This window comes from Cherax quadricarinatus, chromosome 11 (genome assembly GCF_038502225.1).
Source record: "Cherax quadricarinatus isolate ZL_2023a chromosome 11, ASM3850222v1, whole genome shotgun sequence".
NCBI classification, from domain to species: domain Eukaryota; kingdom Metazoa; phylum Arthropoda; class Malacostraca; order Decapoda; family Parastacidae; genus Cherax; species Cherax quadricarinatus.
Genome location: NC_091302.1, coordinates 21,421,769 through 21,436,015, shown reverse-complemented (window position 1 = coordinate 21,436,015; position 14,247 = coordinate 21,421,769). Strand labels below are relative to the sequence as shown.

At 39.9% G+C, this 14,247-nt stretch overlaps 1 protein-coding gene across 3 annotated transcripts in view; it reads right to left on the bottom strand.

Moving 5' to 3' along the window:
• LOC128687713 (Vesicle transport protein Use1) overlaps window positions 1–14,247 on the bottom strand; it is a 243,882-nt gene that overhangs the window by 152,283 nt on the left and 77,352 nt on the right. For all 3 annotated transcript variants that reach the window (XM_070083965.1, XM_070083964.1, XM_070083966.1), the window contains exon 3: window positions 2,044–2,122. In XM_070083965.1, coding sequence (XP_069940066.1) covers window positions 2,044–2,122 — 79 coding nt within the window. The remainder of the gene's footprint in view (window positions 1–2,043; window positions 2,123–14,247) is intronic.

Here is a 14,247-nt window from a genome sequence, read left to right as displayed (position 1 = left end):
ATCCCTTGAAACTGGGCAACTACCTGAGGTATGGAAGACAGCAAATGTAGTTCCTATTTTTAAAAAAAGAGGCAGAAAAGAGGCGCTAAACTACAGACCAGTGTATAGTATGCAAAGTCATGGAGAAGATTATCAGGAGGAGAGTGGTGGAGCACCTGGAATGGAACAAAAGTATAAATGACAACCAGCACGGTTTCACAAACCTTCTGGAGTTTTATGATAAAGTAACAGAAGTAAGAGATGAAAGAAAGGGGTGGGTTGATTGCATCTTGACTGCATCTGCAGGAAGGCCTTTGACACAGTTTCTCAGAAGAAATTAGTGCAGAAACTAGAGGATCAGGCACGCATAACGGGAAGGGCACTGCAATGGAACAGAGAATATCTGACAGGGAGGCAACAACGAGTCATGGTGCGTGATGAGGTAACACAGTGGGCACCTGTGACAAGCGGGGTCCCACAGGGGTCAGTCCTAGGACCAGTGCTATTTTTGGTATATGTGAATGACATGATGGAAGGGATAGACTCAGAGGTGTCCCTGTTCGTAGATGATGTGAAGTTAATGAGGAGAATTAAATCAGATGAGGATCAGGCAGGCCTTCAAAGTGACCTGGACAGGCTGGACATGTGGTCCAGCAACTGGCTTTTCGAATTCAGCCCTGCCAAATGCAAAGTCATGAAGATCGGAGAAGGGCAAAGAAGACTGCAGACAGAGTATAGGCTAGGTGGCCAACGACTGCAAACCTTGTTCAAGGAGAAAGATCTTGGCGTGAATACAACACCGAACACGTCTCTGGAAGCACACATCAACCAGATAACTGCTGCAGCATATGGGCGCCTGGCAAACCTGAGATTAGCATTCCAATACCTAAGTAAGGAATCTTTCAAGACACTGTACACCATGTATGTCAGGCCCATAATGGAATATGCAGCACCTGTTTGGAACCCACACTTGATCAACCATATCAAGAAATTAGAGAAAGTTCAAAGGTTTGCAACAAAGTTAGTTCCAGAGCTAAGGGGAATGTCCTATGAAGAAAGGTTGAGGGAAATCGGCCTGACGACACTGGAGGACAGAAGGGATAGGGGAGACATGATAATGACATACAAAATACTGCATGGAATAGACAGGGTGGACAGAGACAAGATGTTCCAGAGAGGGGACACAGAAACAAGGGGTCACTCTTGGAAGTTGAAGACTCAGATGAGCCACAGGGATGTTAGGAAGCATTTCTTCAGTCACAGAGTGGTCAGGAAGTGGAACAGTCTGGTGAGCGAAGTACTGAAGGCAGGAACCATACATAGCTTTAAGACAAGGTATGATAAAGCTCATGGAGCAGGGGAAGAGAGGACCTAGTAGCATTCAGTGAAGAGGTGGGGCCAGGAGCCGAGTCTCGACCCCTGCAACTATAATTAGGTGAGTACATGCATTTTTTTGTAAATACAACTGAAAAAGTGGATGGGAAATTGAAAAGACTGGGAAGGTGTCTCCAAGTGCTGGTTAATAATATTAGCTAAAAACTGTAGTACTGTATTTAGGGCTTTATACCAGCTTACTGTACAAAGAGGAGCTTTATAACAGCTGACTGTATACAGATTAGCTTTACAAGAGAGCTGACTGTATATAGTCAGCTCTTATAAAGAGGAGCTTTATAAAAGAGCTGTCTGTATATAGAGGAGCTTCATAAGAGAGCTGACAGTATATAAATGAACTTTATAAGAGCTGACTGTATATAGAGGAGCCATATAAGAGAACTGACTATATAGAGAAGCTTTATAAGAGAGCTGACTGTAGAAAGAGCTTTATAAGAACTGACTGTATATAGAGGAACTTTATAGGGAACTTTTATAAGAGAGCTGACTGTATATAGAGGAGTTTAATAAGAGAACTGACTATTTTATTAACAACACACTGTATACTGGACATGAGATATTTTATCACTCAAACATTAATCACACTACGAAGGTAACAAGCTCTGCTCAACACACAATTACAATTGTACAAAGAAACAAACCAAGAAACAAACAGTGACAAAAGTTACTCACACAATTTTCAGCTTGGAGAACACCAGTGAGGAAGTGCACTTGTCTCTTGTAATGCTTCAAGGTGTCTTCACCGGGTGCACTGTACAGTACATGTCAAAAAACATTTGTCAGTCAAGTGCACAATACTTATTCAAATTTCAAATTCAAATTTCAAATCCAAATTCATTTATTTCTTCGCAAGTAGCACATTGGGATTATACTTTTATAATAATTGGTTGCAGTGCAAACAGAGCCTCTATTATGCCTAGGCATTATGGGCCGACTTAATTTAGTGGCTTACTGACTACTTAACACTAAAAAATGATCACAGTTGTACAGTAGTTCTATTAATTGTAAGTGAATCTAATTTATACAAACCAAAGGATACATTCATATATTCAAAATTGCTTTTTATGAAACATGATTCAAGAGTAGTTTCCTGTAGTTAACAGTAGTTTACAGTATGAGAATGCTACAATTTGGTGAAGAGCAATACTGCCTTTGGTAGGTATGTATACTTCTATGTGGTAATTTTCAATATATGAACTTGGTTGTCTAGTCTTGAAGTTTTAAGATTTAGGTAATTGGTAGATTTATCGAGTATTTAGTCTAGAGTGATTAAGTGGCTTTTCAGAAGAATCTTAAATTGATTTTCAGACTGGGTTACTTTTGTATTTTCTCGTAATGAATTCCAAATTTTGGGGCCCTTTATGTGCAAAGAGTTTTTACACAGTGCGATATGGACATGGGGTACATCAAAAAGAGACCTGTGTCTTATGTTATGGCCATGTGTTCTGTTAAGGCTGGTGAGGAGAAGTTTGAGTGGAGGGTTTTTATTTGTGTGTATTGTTCTATGAATGTAGTAGGCACATGAATAAGTATGGATATTCTTAATGTCGAGCAGATTTAGTCTTTTGAATATTGGTGGAGTATGCTGTTGGGAGTGGGAATTTGCTATCATTCTGACTGCTGCCTTTTGTTGAGTTATTAGCGCTCTTGGGTGATTTAATGTTGTTGATCCCCATGAACAAATTCCATATGTGAGATAAGGGTAGATGAGTGAATGGTACAGTGAAGGAGAGCTGATTGTGGAACATAGTACAGTGGACCCCCGCCTTACGATATTAATCCGTTCCTGAAAGCTCATCATATGCCGAAATTATCATATGGCGAATTAATATTCCCCATAAGAAATAATGGAAATCAAATTAATCCGTGCAAGACACCCCAAAGTATGAAAAAAAAAAAAATTTACCACATGAAATATTAATTTTAATACAAACTGAAGAAGACATGCACAGTTAATACTCTACTAAGAATAGAATACATGACATTTACCTTTATTGAAGATCTGGTGATGACTGATGGGATGGGAGGAGGGGAGAGTGTGGAAGTTGTTACTGCTTAGAAAGGGAATCCCCTTCTATTATCACACTATGTATGCCACTACAATTCTTAAATCTCTTTGCTGGCCTTAAATTCGCTCACATCACCACTAGTTGCAGGCATTTTTCTAATTAAATCGTCATGCAACTTCCTAGCCTGTTCACATATGATCGCTTGAGAGATGGTATCTCCTGCTATCTGTTTTTCGTTTATCCACACCAATAACAGTCTCTCAACATCTTCGAGTGCTTGTGATCTCTGTTTCAAAAAAAAAACTTGCACCTTTTGCAAGAACAGCTTCCTTAATTGCCGTTTTGTTGGCCACGATAGTAGCGATGGTTGATTGGGGTTTGGTATACAACCTGGCCAGCTCCGAGACACACACTCCACTTTCGCACTTAGCAATTATCTCTTTCTTCATTTCCATAGTAATTTTCTTCTTTTTTACTGCAGGGTTGGCACTAGAAGCTTTCTTGGGGCCCATGGTGACTTATTTTGCAGTTACAAGCACAAAAAACACTGGGATAAGGTGAAATGTACCGAATGTATGCGTGGATGCGACCGCACTGGCTGGCTTGTAAACACTAGATCCCACAAGCCAGCTGAGGCCATGCGTGGGGCGTGTCCCGGATGAATCGCGTGAGGCGAGGCAAAATTTTTGCGTTAACATGTATTGTATGGTGGATTTAATGTAACGCGATGCCATCGTAAGGCGGGGGTCCACTGTATTGTATCTTTGAGATTTTTTTGGTGATTTGTTGTGTGTGTGTCTGGAACTTCAGGCTACTGTCAAGGTGGATTCCTAGGAATTTTCCCTCCACGAGTCTTGTGACGGATGATCCATTTAGCATTAAGTTAAGTGGAACATTTGCAGCTTTATTTCAAAACTGAATGAAGTAGGTTTTGTCAGTATTCAGGGTAAGTTTATTACTCATCATCCAGGCAGATATTTTCTGCAATTCAGCATTGACAGTATTGGCGAGTATGACTGGGTTTGGGTGAGAGAAGACATATGTAGTGACATCTGCAAATAATATGGGTTTGAGTAGCTGTGATGCATACGGTAGGTCATTGATGTAGATGAGAAAGAGGAGTGGTCCAAGGACAATTCCCTGTGGGACTCCTACTGTGATTGGTTGAGTGGAAGAGTTTGCACCATTTGTGTACACATATTGGCTTCTGTTACTAAGGTATGACTTTAGGTAGTTGAGGGAGTGGCCCCTTATACCGTAGTATGTTAATTTAGTGTACAGCAGTTCATGGTCGATTGTATCAAAAGCTTTACGTAAATCAATGAAAATTCCCAGCGGGACTACTTTCTTTTCGAGAGAGGAATATATTAGTTTTAGCATGTGTATGATAGCATCATTTGTGCTTTTATTATTCCTGAATCCAAACTGACAGGGGTTTAGTATGTTATGTGAGATGAGGTGTTAATAGATCCATCTATGAATTAATTTTTCAAAGATTTTAGAGAGCAATGGTAAGTTAGATATTGGTCTATTGTTATTCTTCAAGTCAGCTTGGTCACCTCCTTTGTGGACCGGAGTGACCCTCGCTATTTTGAGAATTGTTGGGAAGGTGGAGGATTCAATGGATTTGTTAAAGAGTGTTGCAATAATTGGTGACAATACTTAAGAAGCTTTTTTGAACATAAAGGTTAGCAAGTTGCTTATGTCTCCTGCCTTGTTTTTAAGGGTGTTGATGATGAGCGAGACTTCTGTTTGGTTGGTTGGAGCTAAGAATAGTGTGTTCGGGTAGGTGCTCGTGAGGCAGTCTGATGGACGGGTGTTTGAGTTTGGGATTTTGCTCGCTAGGTTCTTTCCTATGGTGGAGAAGAAAACATTGAGTTTATTTGCCGTTTCAGTTGGTGGGAATAGGGGTTCATCTGGCTTTGTTAATTTGATTGTTTTGTTTTTGGATATCTTTTTAGTTCCAAGAATTTCAGATAGTTTTTTCCAGGTCTTTTTCATATCTCCTTTGATGTTTTGTAATCTGCTTTCATAATACAATTTTTCTGACCTTCTTATCAGGCTAGTAAGAGCTGACGAGTAACGTTTAGACTGGTCTCTAGTTATTTGACCAATTCTGTACTGTTTTTCACATTGGTGCTTTGTGTTAATGGATTTAAGGATGTTGGGTGTTAGCCAGGGATTATTCAGACTCTTAGCTGTGATCCATTTAGTTTTTTTAGGGCAATGTTTGTTATAGAGGCAATGGGCTTTTTTTAAGAAATTATTTATACATTCATTCATATCCGTATATGTTTTAAGCTCATTTTGCCAATCGATGTTATTCATAGCTGCTATAAAGTTATTAACAGCTGTGTCGTTATGTAGTCTGAATGTAACTTTAGTAATGTCTTGGGGCAATTTACCTAGATTTGTTATGAGAAAGGTTGGGTAGTTGTCTGTGGTGTTGTCTGTGATTATGCCTGATTTTAAAGGGGATATGGTGTTTGTCCAGATGTGGTCTATTAAAGAGATACTAGTCTCGGAGATTCTTGTAGGTTTAGATATTGTTGGTATTAACAAGCAGTAGCTCATAGTGTTTGTGAATTCGGTTACTTGTGGGTCCCGGTCATGTAGTAGATTTATGTTGAAATCTCCTGTTAGTAGCAGGTGGTCTTTGTTCATATGTGCATCACTTCATACTCAATCACTAATGCAAGTATTATTACCCACTATTATTATTATTTGTTATTATTATTATTATATGTTATTATTATTATGTGCTGTTGTATGGAAGTTGATTACATACAAAACATACATTCAGCAGAAAAGTCTGCAAAATATGAGGTGAACCATACTTCTGATGAGAGGAAAAATGTGTGTGATGCAGCAGTGGCAAGAAGGATAATGTACCTGAACACAGTAGTACCAACACTGTTATATGGGTGTGAAATGTGGGTTTTCAACATTGTAGCAAGGAGGGGGAAGAGGAGACTAGAGGCAGTGGATAGGTTGGGTTGGAAGGCAACGTGTGGAATGAATATTATGCAGAGAATTTTTAATATAGAAATTAGAAGGCGGTGTGGAGTTACCACAGGTATAATTCAGATTACTGAGAGCTTGATGAGGTGGTCAGGGCATTTAGAGAGGATAAAGCAGCATAGGATGACCTACCTTCATCATTAATACAGTGGACCCCCGGTTAACGATATTTTTTCACTCCAGAAGTATGTTCATGTGCCAGTACTGACCGAATTTGTTCCCATAAGGAATATTGTGAAGTAGATTAGTCCATTTCAGACCCCCAAACATAAACGTACAAACGCACTTACATAAATACACTTACATAATTGGTCGCATTCGGAGGTGATCGTTATGCGGGGGTCCACTGTATAGCTCTAATTATATATTTTTTATTGAATTACTGAACATAGTGGACCCCCGAGTTTTGTGAGCCCCACGCTTCGTGAATTTCAACTTTCAGCAACTTTTTTCGTCAAAATATAGCCTCGCGTTTTGTGATTTGCCTCGCCATTTGTGAGTCATATGGAACGCGTCTGAGCAGCCTCCCAGCTGCTGCGCACACACAAAGGCTCCAACACACCATTCAGAGCCAGTGTGGCATTATTTCTGGACAAGTGATCATCACCCCACACGTTCATACGATACACTTAATAATAATCCATTCTTTTTTGTACTTGCAACTGCTAAATAAGCCACCACAGGCCCAAAGAAAGCTTCTAGTGCCAGCCCTTTGGTAAAGAAGGTGAGAAGCACGATAGAATTAAAGAAAAACTTTGTAGAAAAATACGAAAGTGGTGGTGGTAGAGGGTGGTAGTGATGGTGGTAGAGGGTGGTAGTGATGGTGGTAGAGGGTGGTGATGGTGGTAGAATGTGGTAGTGATGGTGGTAGAGGGTGGCAGTGGTCCAGTGTTCCCTTTGGTTTTGGGGCTAAACAACTTTGATTATGGGTAAAAGGAAGTCTTTAGCACCTGAAACTATAGCTCAAATCATAGGGTTTCACAAAGTTGGGCACCAGACGAAAGAAGTAGTGGAGAATGTTGGTGTGTGTGTGAGCGTTCAGTAAGGAACTGGGTGCAGCGTTTCAAGGCTGTTGGTGATGTCAAGTTACCATCTGCCAAACCTCAGTCTGGCCCCTTGAAGAAGACATCTGTTCATACCTTAACTGTGTTAAAAAAGCAGTTAGAGTGTAAATGCTTCTTTAGCACAGTTAAGGTATGAACAGATGTCTTCTTCAAGGGGCCAGGCTGAGGCTTGGCAAATGGTAACTTGACATCGCCAACAGCCTTGAAACGCTGCACCCAGTTCCTCACTGAAAGCTTACACACACTAACATTCTCCACTACTTCTTTCGTCTGGTGCCCAGCTTTGTGAAGCCCTATGATCTGAGCTATAGTTTCTGGTGTTAAAGACTTCCTTTTACACATAATCAAAGATGTATAGCCCCAAAACCAAGGAGAACACTGGACAAAAGATGTAACGGATGAGAGACAACAGTGCAACACTTCCTCTCACCACAGCAGCTACATGAGCAATGAGAAGTCACTGTGAAGTGTGGTGGCAGGCCGTGACATCATGCTAATGGCTGCTACCCAGTAGAATGAACTGAAGAAAAGAGACCCCCCTGTATGGTAGGCCTTTGATTTTCATCACGGCATTATGCTGGGGCGCTCACTCGGCATAATGCTGTGACAAGCACTGTAGTTAGTACAGTGCCTGTACTATGAAGAATGTATGAGGATATTTGTAGTTAGGATGAGAATTTGAACTGTGGTACTGGAGTGCCTCTGGCAAGACAGTGACGGAGTAAATGATGGTGAAAGTGTTTCTTTTTCGGGTCACCCTACCTCGAGGCTAGAGGGCCAGTGTGTTAAAACTAAGTAAATAAATATATATCCACACACACATGTAAAAAGGTGTACATGTCAACATTGAAACATGAGTGTACATGTCAACACTGAAACATGAGTGTACATGTTAACATTGAAACATGAGAGCACAGTGCTAGTCATGGCATTATGCCGCCCCTCCCCCACGCACATACCAAAACAAAAACACATACCATGAAAGATTATAATACCGTATATATATTTGCACACTTACTGAGGTTTTAATACTTGGTGCTGCGCCCTTTATGCTTAATCATGTCCCTCAGCCGTGTAGGAAGACTCTCACACAAATTTTTGAGGGTTTGGGGAGGTATATTATTCCATGGCTCATGTAAAGCAGCCTCCAGCCATGGGATGGAACTGATATCCTAGCCCAATAAACTTTGTTTCACTACTGACCAGGGGTTCTCAATAGGGTTTAGGTCTGGGGAATTGCCTGGCTAGACATTAACCCTTAAACGGTCCAAACGTATATATACGTTCACTCGTGCAGTGCCCCGAATATATTGAAAAAAAAAAAAAGTTTTTTTTTATGGTGAAAAAAGAGCACCATTTTTTAATTAAGTATTATAGAATAAAAAAAATATTTTAGGGTCAATACTTACCGAGATATGAGGCCGAGAAGTTGGCACAGGATGCTTATGTGACAGCAACATCGAGTCCTGCCGCTTGCAGAAGTGTTGCCATATACCTTTTTTTCTATTTTTCATATTATTTTATGTAATTTTTATGTTCTAATAGTTACAACTTGTAGTAGTTCTTGTCATTTTATAACCAATCTTTGTTCTGACACTAGTATTAGGTACTGAAATTTTACTCAAATTGTCACAAACACACTGACAGGTGGACATTTACACCTGCCTTGGCCATTTACTATTGTCTTGGAATATAAACAAAGTACAGTGGACCCCCGGTTTACGATATTATTTCATTCCAGAAGTATGTTCAGGTGCCAGTACTGACCGAATTTGTTCCCATAAGGAATATTGTGAATTAGATTAGTCCATTTCAGACCCCCAAATATACACATACAAACGCACTTACATAAATACAGTTACATAATTGGTTGCATTGGGAGCTGATCGTAAACCGGGGGTCCACTGTATACGTATGTCCCAGCAATGTTTTAGATATGTGGGAGTAGATGTAGATGATGATGATGATGATGATGATGATGATGATGATGATGATGATGATGACGATGACGATGACGATGACGACGAGGAGGAGGAGGAGGATAATAATAATAATAATACGTAAGAATAATAATATGTAAGAATAATAATATGTAATAATATGTTCCCTTGAAGCATGAAAAACAAAGTCCACCCCTGACAGTGACATGATAAGGGGAGATAACATCTGATAAGAGCTGACATTTGATGAGCGTAAATGAGGGTGGGGGAGGGTGTAGCTGATAAGAAAAGATTAGATGACCATCTCCCTAGCTTTGTTTTTGCTAGTACATAAACATTTTTGTCTGTCTATTTGTCTGTCTGTCAAGCTCCCTGTCTATCTATTTATCCGTCTAGCTCTCTGTCTCAGAGAGAGCCACAAGACTGCATCATCACCTTTACTCACATCTTCAAGCAGAGTACAGGTCCTCCATCACAAATCTGGCATCATTGGGACCTGTAGTGTGCCGGATTACTGAGTTTGCCGGATTACTGAGTGGTTAGGTTAGAATACACTTAATAAAATTAACCAACTTGACTTACACAAAGTTCATTGAACATCGGCAAAAATCGAACATTTCCGCTACTTTGAGCTCAATTTCAAGGTACTTTTCTTGATGAAAGCAATCAAAATGATGTCTATTTCTGTAATATATCTTCCATTCTATCAAATGAGACCAAAAAAACGAGAATACAACCATAAAAACCACACGAAAATATACCACAAACAGGCGGCTAATGGCTGAGAAGTGAACTACCTTATTTTCATCCATCTTTTATATTTTTGGTGTATGTTAAGAAGCATCTTTCCATCATACTCTGCCCAAGCTTCAATGAGATAGCCCAACAAACAACTAAGAAAAAAAAACATTATTTACCAAAAATCATAGCAAGCCCAAGCCAGGTACTGGAAATAAGTCACTTTGTCTGACTTTTTTGGGTTATCCTAGGTTCTCTATACATATGCTGCTATGCAATAAGATCACAGTAAACAGGTGATTTTAAAATATGCAAAATAACCACTGTGAAAGAGTAGTGAAATTCCTTGGCAAATTAAATAGCTTAGCCCATTCTATGAATTTTACTGTTGAGTTTGAGGAAAATAACTCATTGCCTTTTCTAGATGTTTTAATTATTAAGAGTAATAATGAATTCAAATTTAAAATTTACAGAAAACCTACAAATAACTGTTCCTATGTACACTATTATTCTTCCCATCAAGATAAAGTTAAACTGTCTGTTTTCTCATCAATGTTTTTGAGAGCTTTACGTATTTGTAGTCTAGAGTTCATAGATGAAGAAATATCCAAAATTTATAAAATAGCCATTGATCTGAAATACCCGAGAAATGCAAATGATAAATCATTTAAAATTGCTAGAAATACTTTTTACAACCCAAACAGGGACAACCAACCTTATTCAACTAAAAATATGTTGGTTCTCCCTTACCATGAAAACTTGGTTGATATGCCTTCCCTTCTTAAGACTTTTAATATTAAAGTTGTATTTAAAAATCTTGATACAGTAAAAAAAACTTTTGATAAAGAATTCCCCCCAAAATGCTGACGGATGTGTCTATAAGATTCCTTGTAAAATTTGCGATAAAGCTTATTACGGTCAAACTGGTAAAAGTCTCGAACTTAGATTAAAACAACATAAATACAGCATTAGAACTGGACAAGATTCCAATGCTCTATTTATTCATGTGAGAGATTTTAACCATCCAATTGATTTTCAAAAAGTTGAGAAAGTTGTATCAAGCAAGTCCATGGTTGACAGAAATATAATTGAATCTTGTTCCATAAAAAGCAATTTTGAAAATAACATGAATATTTCCTTAGGTTTATATAAATCAGATTTATTTATAATTAATAAAATTTGGTTAGAGTTTAATAATACATTGGAGAAATAATAAACCTTATTTCTTGGGTAGAATAATTTGTTAGTGGGATGTCGTGAGGACCTGTCTAGTTGGACCAGCGGACCTACTGCAGTGCTCCTCTTTTCTTATGAGTCCAGTATTGTCACGCGTCAGGTGCTTCTTTGTTGTGGGAGGTAACTGTGAGGTGTGGTCTAAGCCCTTTAATTGCCTTCCTTTGATGTATTACTTTCATAGCTCCTTGACAATGTGAGTAGTCACGAAAGCGCTTGGAATTTCACTACTCTTTCACAGTGGTTGTTTTGCATATGCTGCTATGTATGATCTATATAACTGTACAGTGGACCCCCGCATACCGATTTTAATCCGTGCAAGAGGGCTCATTGGTATGCGAAATAATCGGAATGCGAATGAATTTTCCCCATAAGAAATAATGGAAATCAAATTAATCCGTGCAAGACACCCAAAAGTATGAAAAAAAAAAAATTTTACCACATGAAATGTTAATTTTAATACACACAAACTGAAAAAGGCATGCACACTTACATGACACTTACTTTTATTGAAGATCTGGTGATGAGTGATGGGATGGGAGGAGGGGAGAGTGTGTGTTAGTGTTTAGAAGGGGAATCCCCTTCCATTAAGACTTGAGGTGTCGAGTCCTTTTCTGGGGTTACTTCCCTTCTTCTTTTAATGCCACTAGGACCAGCTCCAGAGTCACTGGACTTCTGTCGCACAACATATCTGTCCATAGTGGCCTGTACCTCTCGTTCCTTTATGACTTCCCTAAAGTGTTTCACAACATTGTCAGTGTACAGGTTGCCAACACGGCTTGCAATAGCTGTGTGAGGGCGATTTTCATCCATGAAGGTTTGCACTTCAAGCCACTTTGCACAGATTTCCTTAATCTTTGTAGTAGGCAACTTCTTCAATTTCTCTCTCCCCTCCTCTGAACCAGTTTCCTCAGGTCTGGCCTCTTGCTGTTGAAGTTGATCTATCAGCTCATCAGTGGTTAGTTCTTCATTGTCCTCCTCCACCAACTCTTCCACATCCTCCCCACTAACCTCCAACCCCAAGGACTTTCCCAATGCCACAATGGATTCCTCAACTGGCATAATCCTCTCAGGGTTAGCCTCAAACCCTTCAAAATCCCTTTTGTCTACACATTCTGGCCACAGTTTCTTCCAAGCAGAGTTCAAGGTCTTCTTAGTCACTCCCTCCCAAGCCTTACCTATAAGGTTTACACAATTGAGGATATTAAAGTGCTCTCTCCAAAACTCTCTTAGAGTCAGTTGAGTTTCTGAGGTCACTACAAAGCACCTTTCAAACAGAGCTTTTGTGTACAGTTTTTTGAAGTTGGAAATAACCTGCTGGTCCATGGGCTGCAGGAGAGGAGTGGTATTAGGAGGCAAAAACTTCACCTTAATGAATTTCATGTCCCCATAAAGTCGCTCTGCCACGTCTGTAGGATGACCAGGGGCGTTGTCTAACACCAGGAGGCACTTAAGTTCTAATTTCTTTTCAGTTAGGTAATCTTTCACATTGGGGGCAAATGCATGGTGTAACCAGTCATAGAAAAAGTCCCTAGTGACCCATGCCTTACTGTTTGCCCTCCACAGCACACACAAATTCTCCTTGAGGACATTCTTTTGCCTGAACGGTCTGGGAGTTTCAGAGTGATACACTAATAAAGGCTTAACTTTGCAATCACCAGTAGCATTGGAACACATCAACAAAGTAAGCCTGTCTTTCATAGGCTTATGTCCTGGGAGTGCCTTTTCCTCCTGAGTAATGTAGGTCCTGCTTGGCATTTTCTTCCAAAACAGGCCTGTTTCATCACAATTAAACACTTGTTCAGGTTTCAGTCCTTCAGCCTCTATGTACTCCTTGAATTCATGCACATATTTTTCAGCCACTTTGTGGTCCGAACTGGCAGCCTCACCATGCCTTATCACACTATGTATGCCACTACGCTTCTTAAATCTCTCAAACCAACCTTTGCTGGCCTTAAATTCACTCACATCATCACTAGTTGCAGGCATTTTTTTAATTAAATCCTCATGCAACTTCCTAGCCTTTTCGCTCATGATCGCTTGAGAGACGCTATCTCCTGCTAGCTGTTTTTCATTTATCCACACCAATAAGAGTCTCTCAACATCTTCCATCACTTGCGATCTTTGTTTCGAAAACACAGTTAAACCTTTGGCAAGAACAGCTTCCTTGATTGCCTTTCTGGTGCCCACAATAGTAGCGATGGTTGATTGGGGTTTCTTGTACAACCTGGCCAGGTCGGCGATACGCACTCCACTTTCATACTTATCAATGATCTCTTTCTTCATCTCTATTGGAATTCTCACCCTTATTGGTGTAGGGTTGGCACTAGAAGCTTTCTTGGGGCCCATGGTCACTTATTTTCCAGAAAAAGCACCGAAAACACTGTAATAATACGAAATATTCCGATTGTATGCTTGGATGTTACCGCGGAGGCTGGCTGGTAAACAATGCCACCGGCGGCACATGTGAGGCTGGCTGAGGGCGCACAATGGACATGTCTCGGACGAACATCGGTGAGCAGGTTTATAAGCGGTATGCGAGGCAAAATTTTTGCGATTAAAGCAAGCGGTATGCGGATTAATCGTTATGTGATGCCAACGGTATGCGGGGGTCCACTGTATTTGTGTATAGTACCTGAATAAACTTGCTTACTTACTTCTAGTCTGTCGACTGAGTACAAGAAACCGCCCGTTCACCTATTTCAACTACCCAGTAAGGTGGTCAGAAATTGGCAATTTGGCTGTATAAATGATGTCAACCCATTCTTGACTGCGTATTGGAATTTGGACTGGCAGGCGGACAGGTATTGGGCGGTGACATCATTTGTTTACTTGAGCATGCTAAAGAATAGAACTTTTCTGCTACTGTGA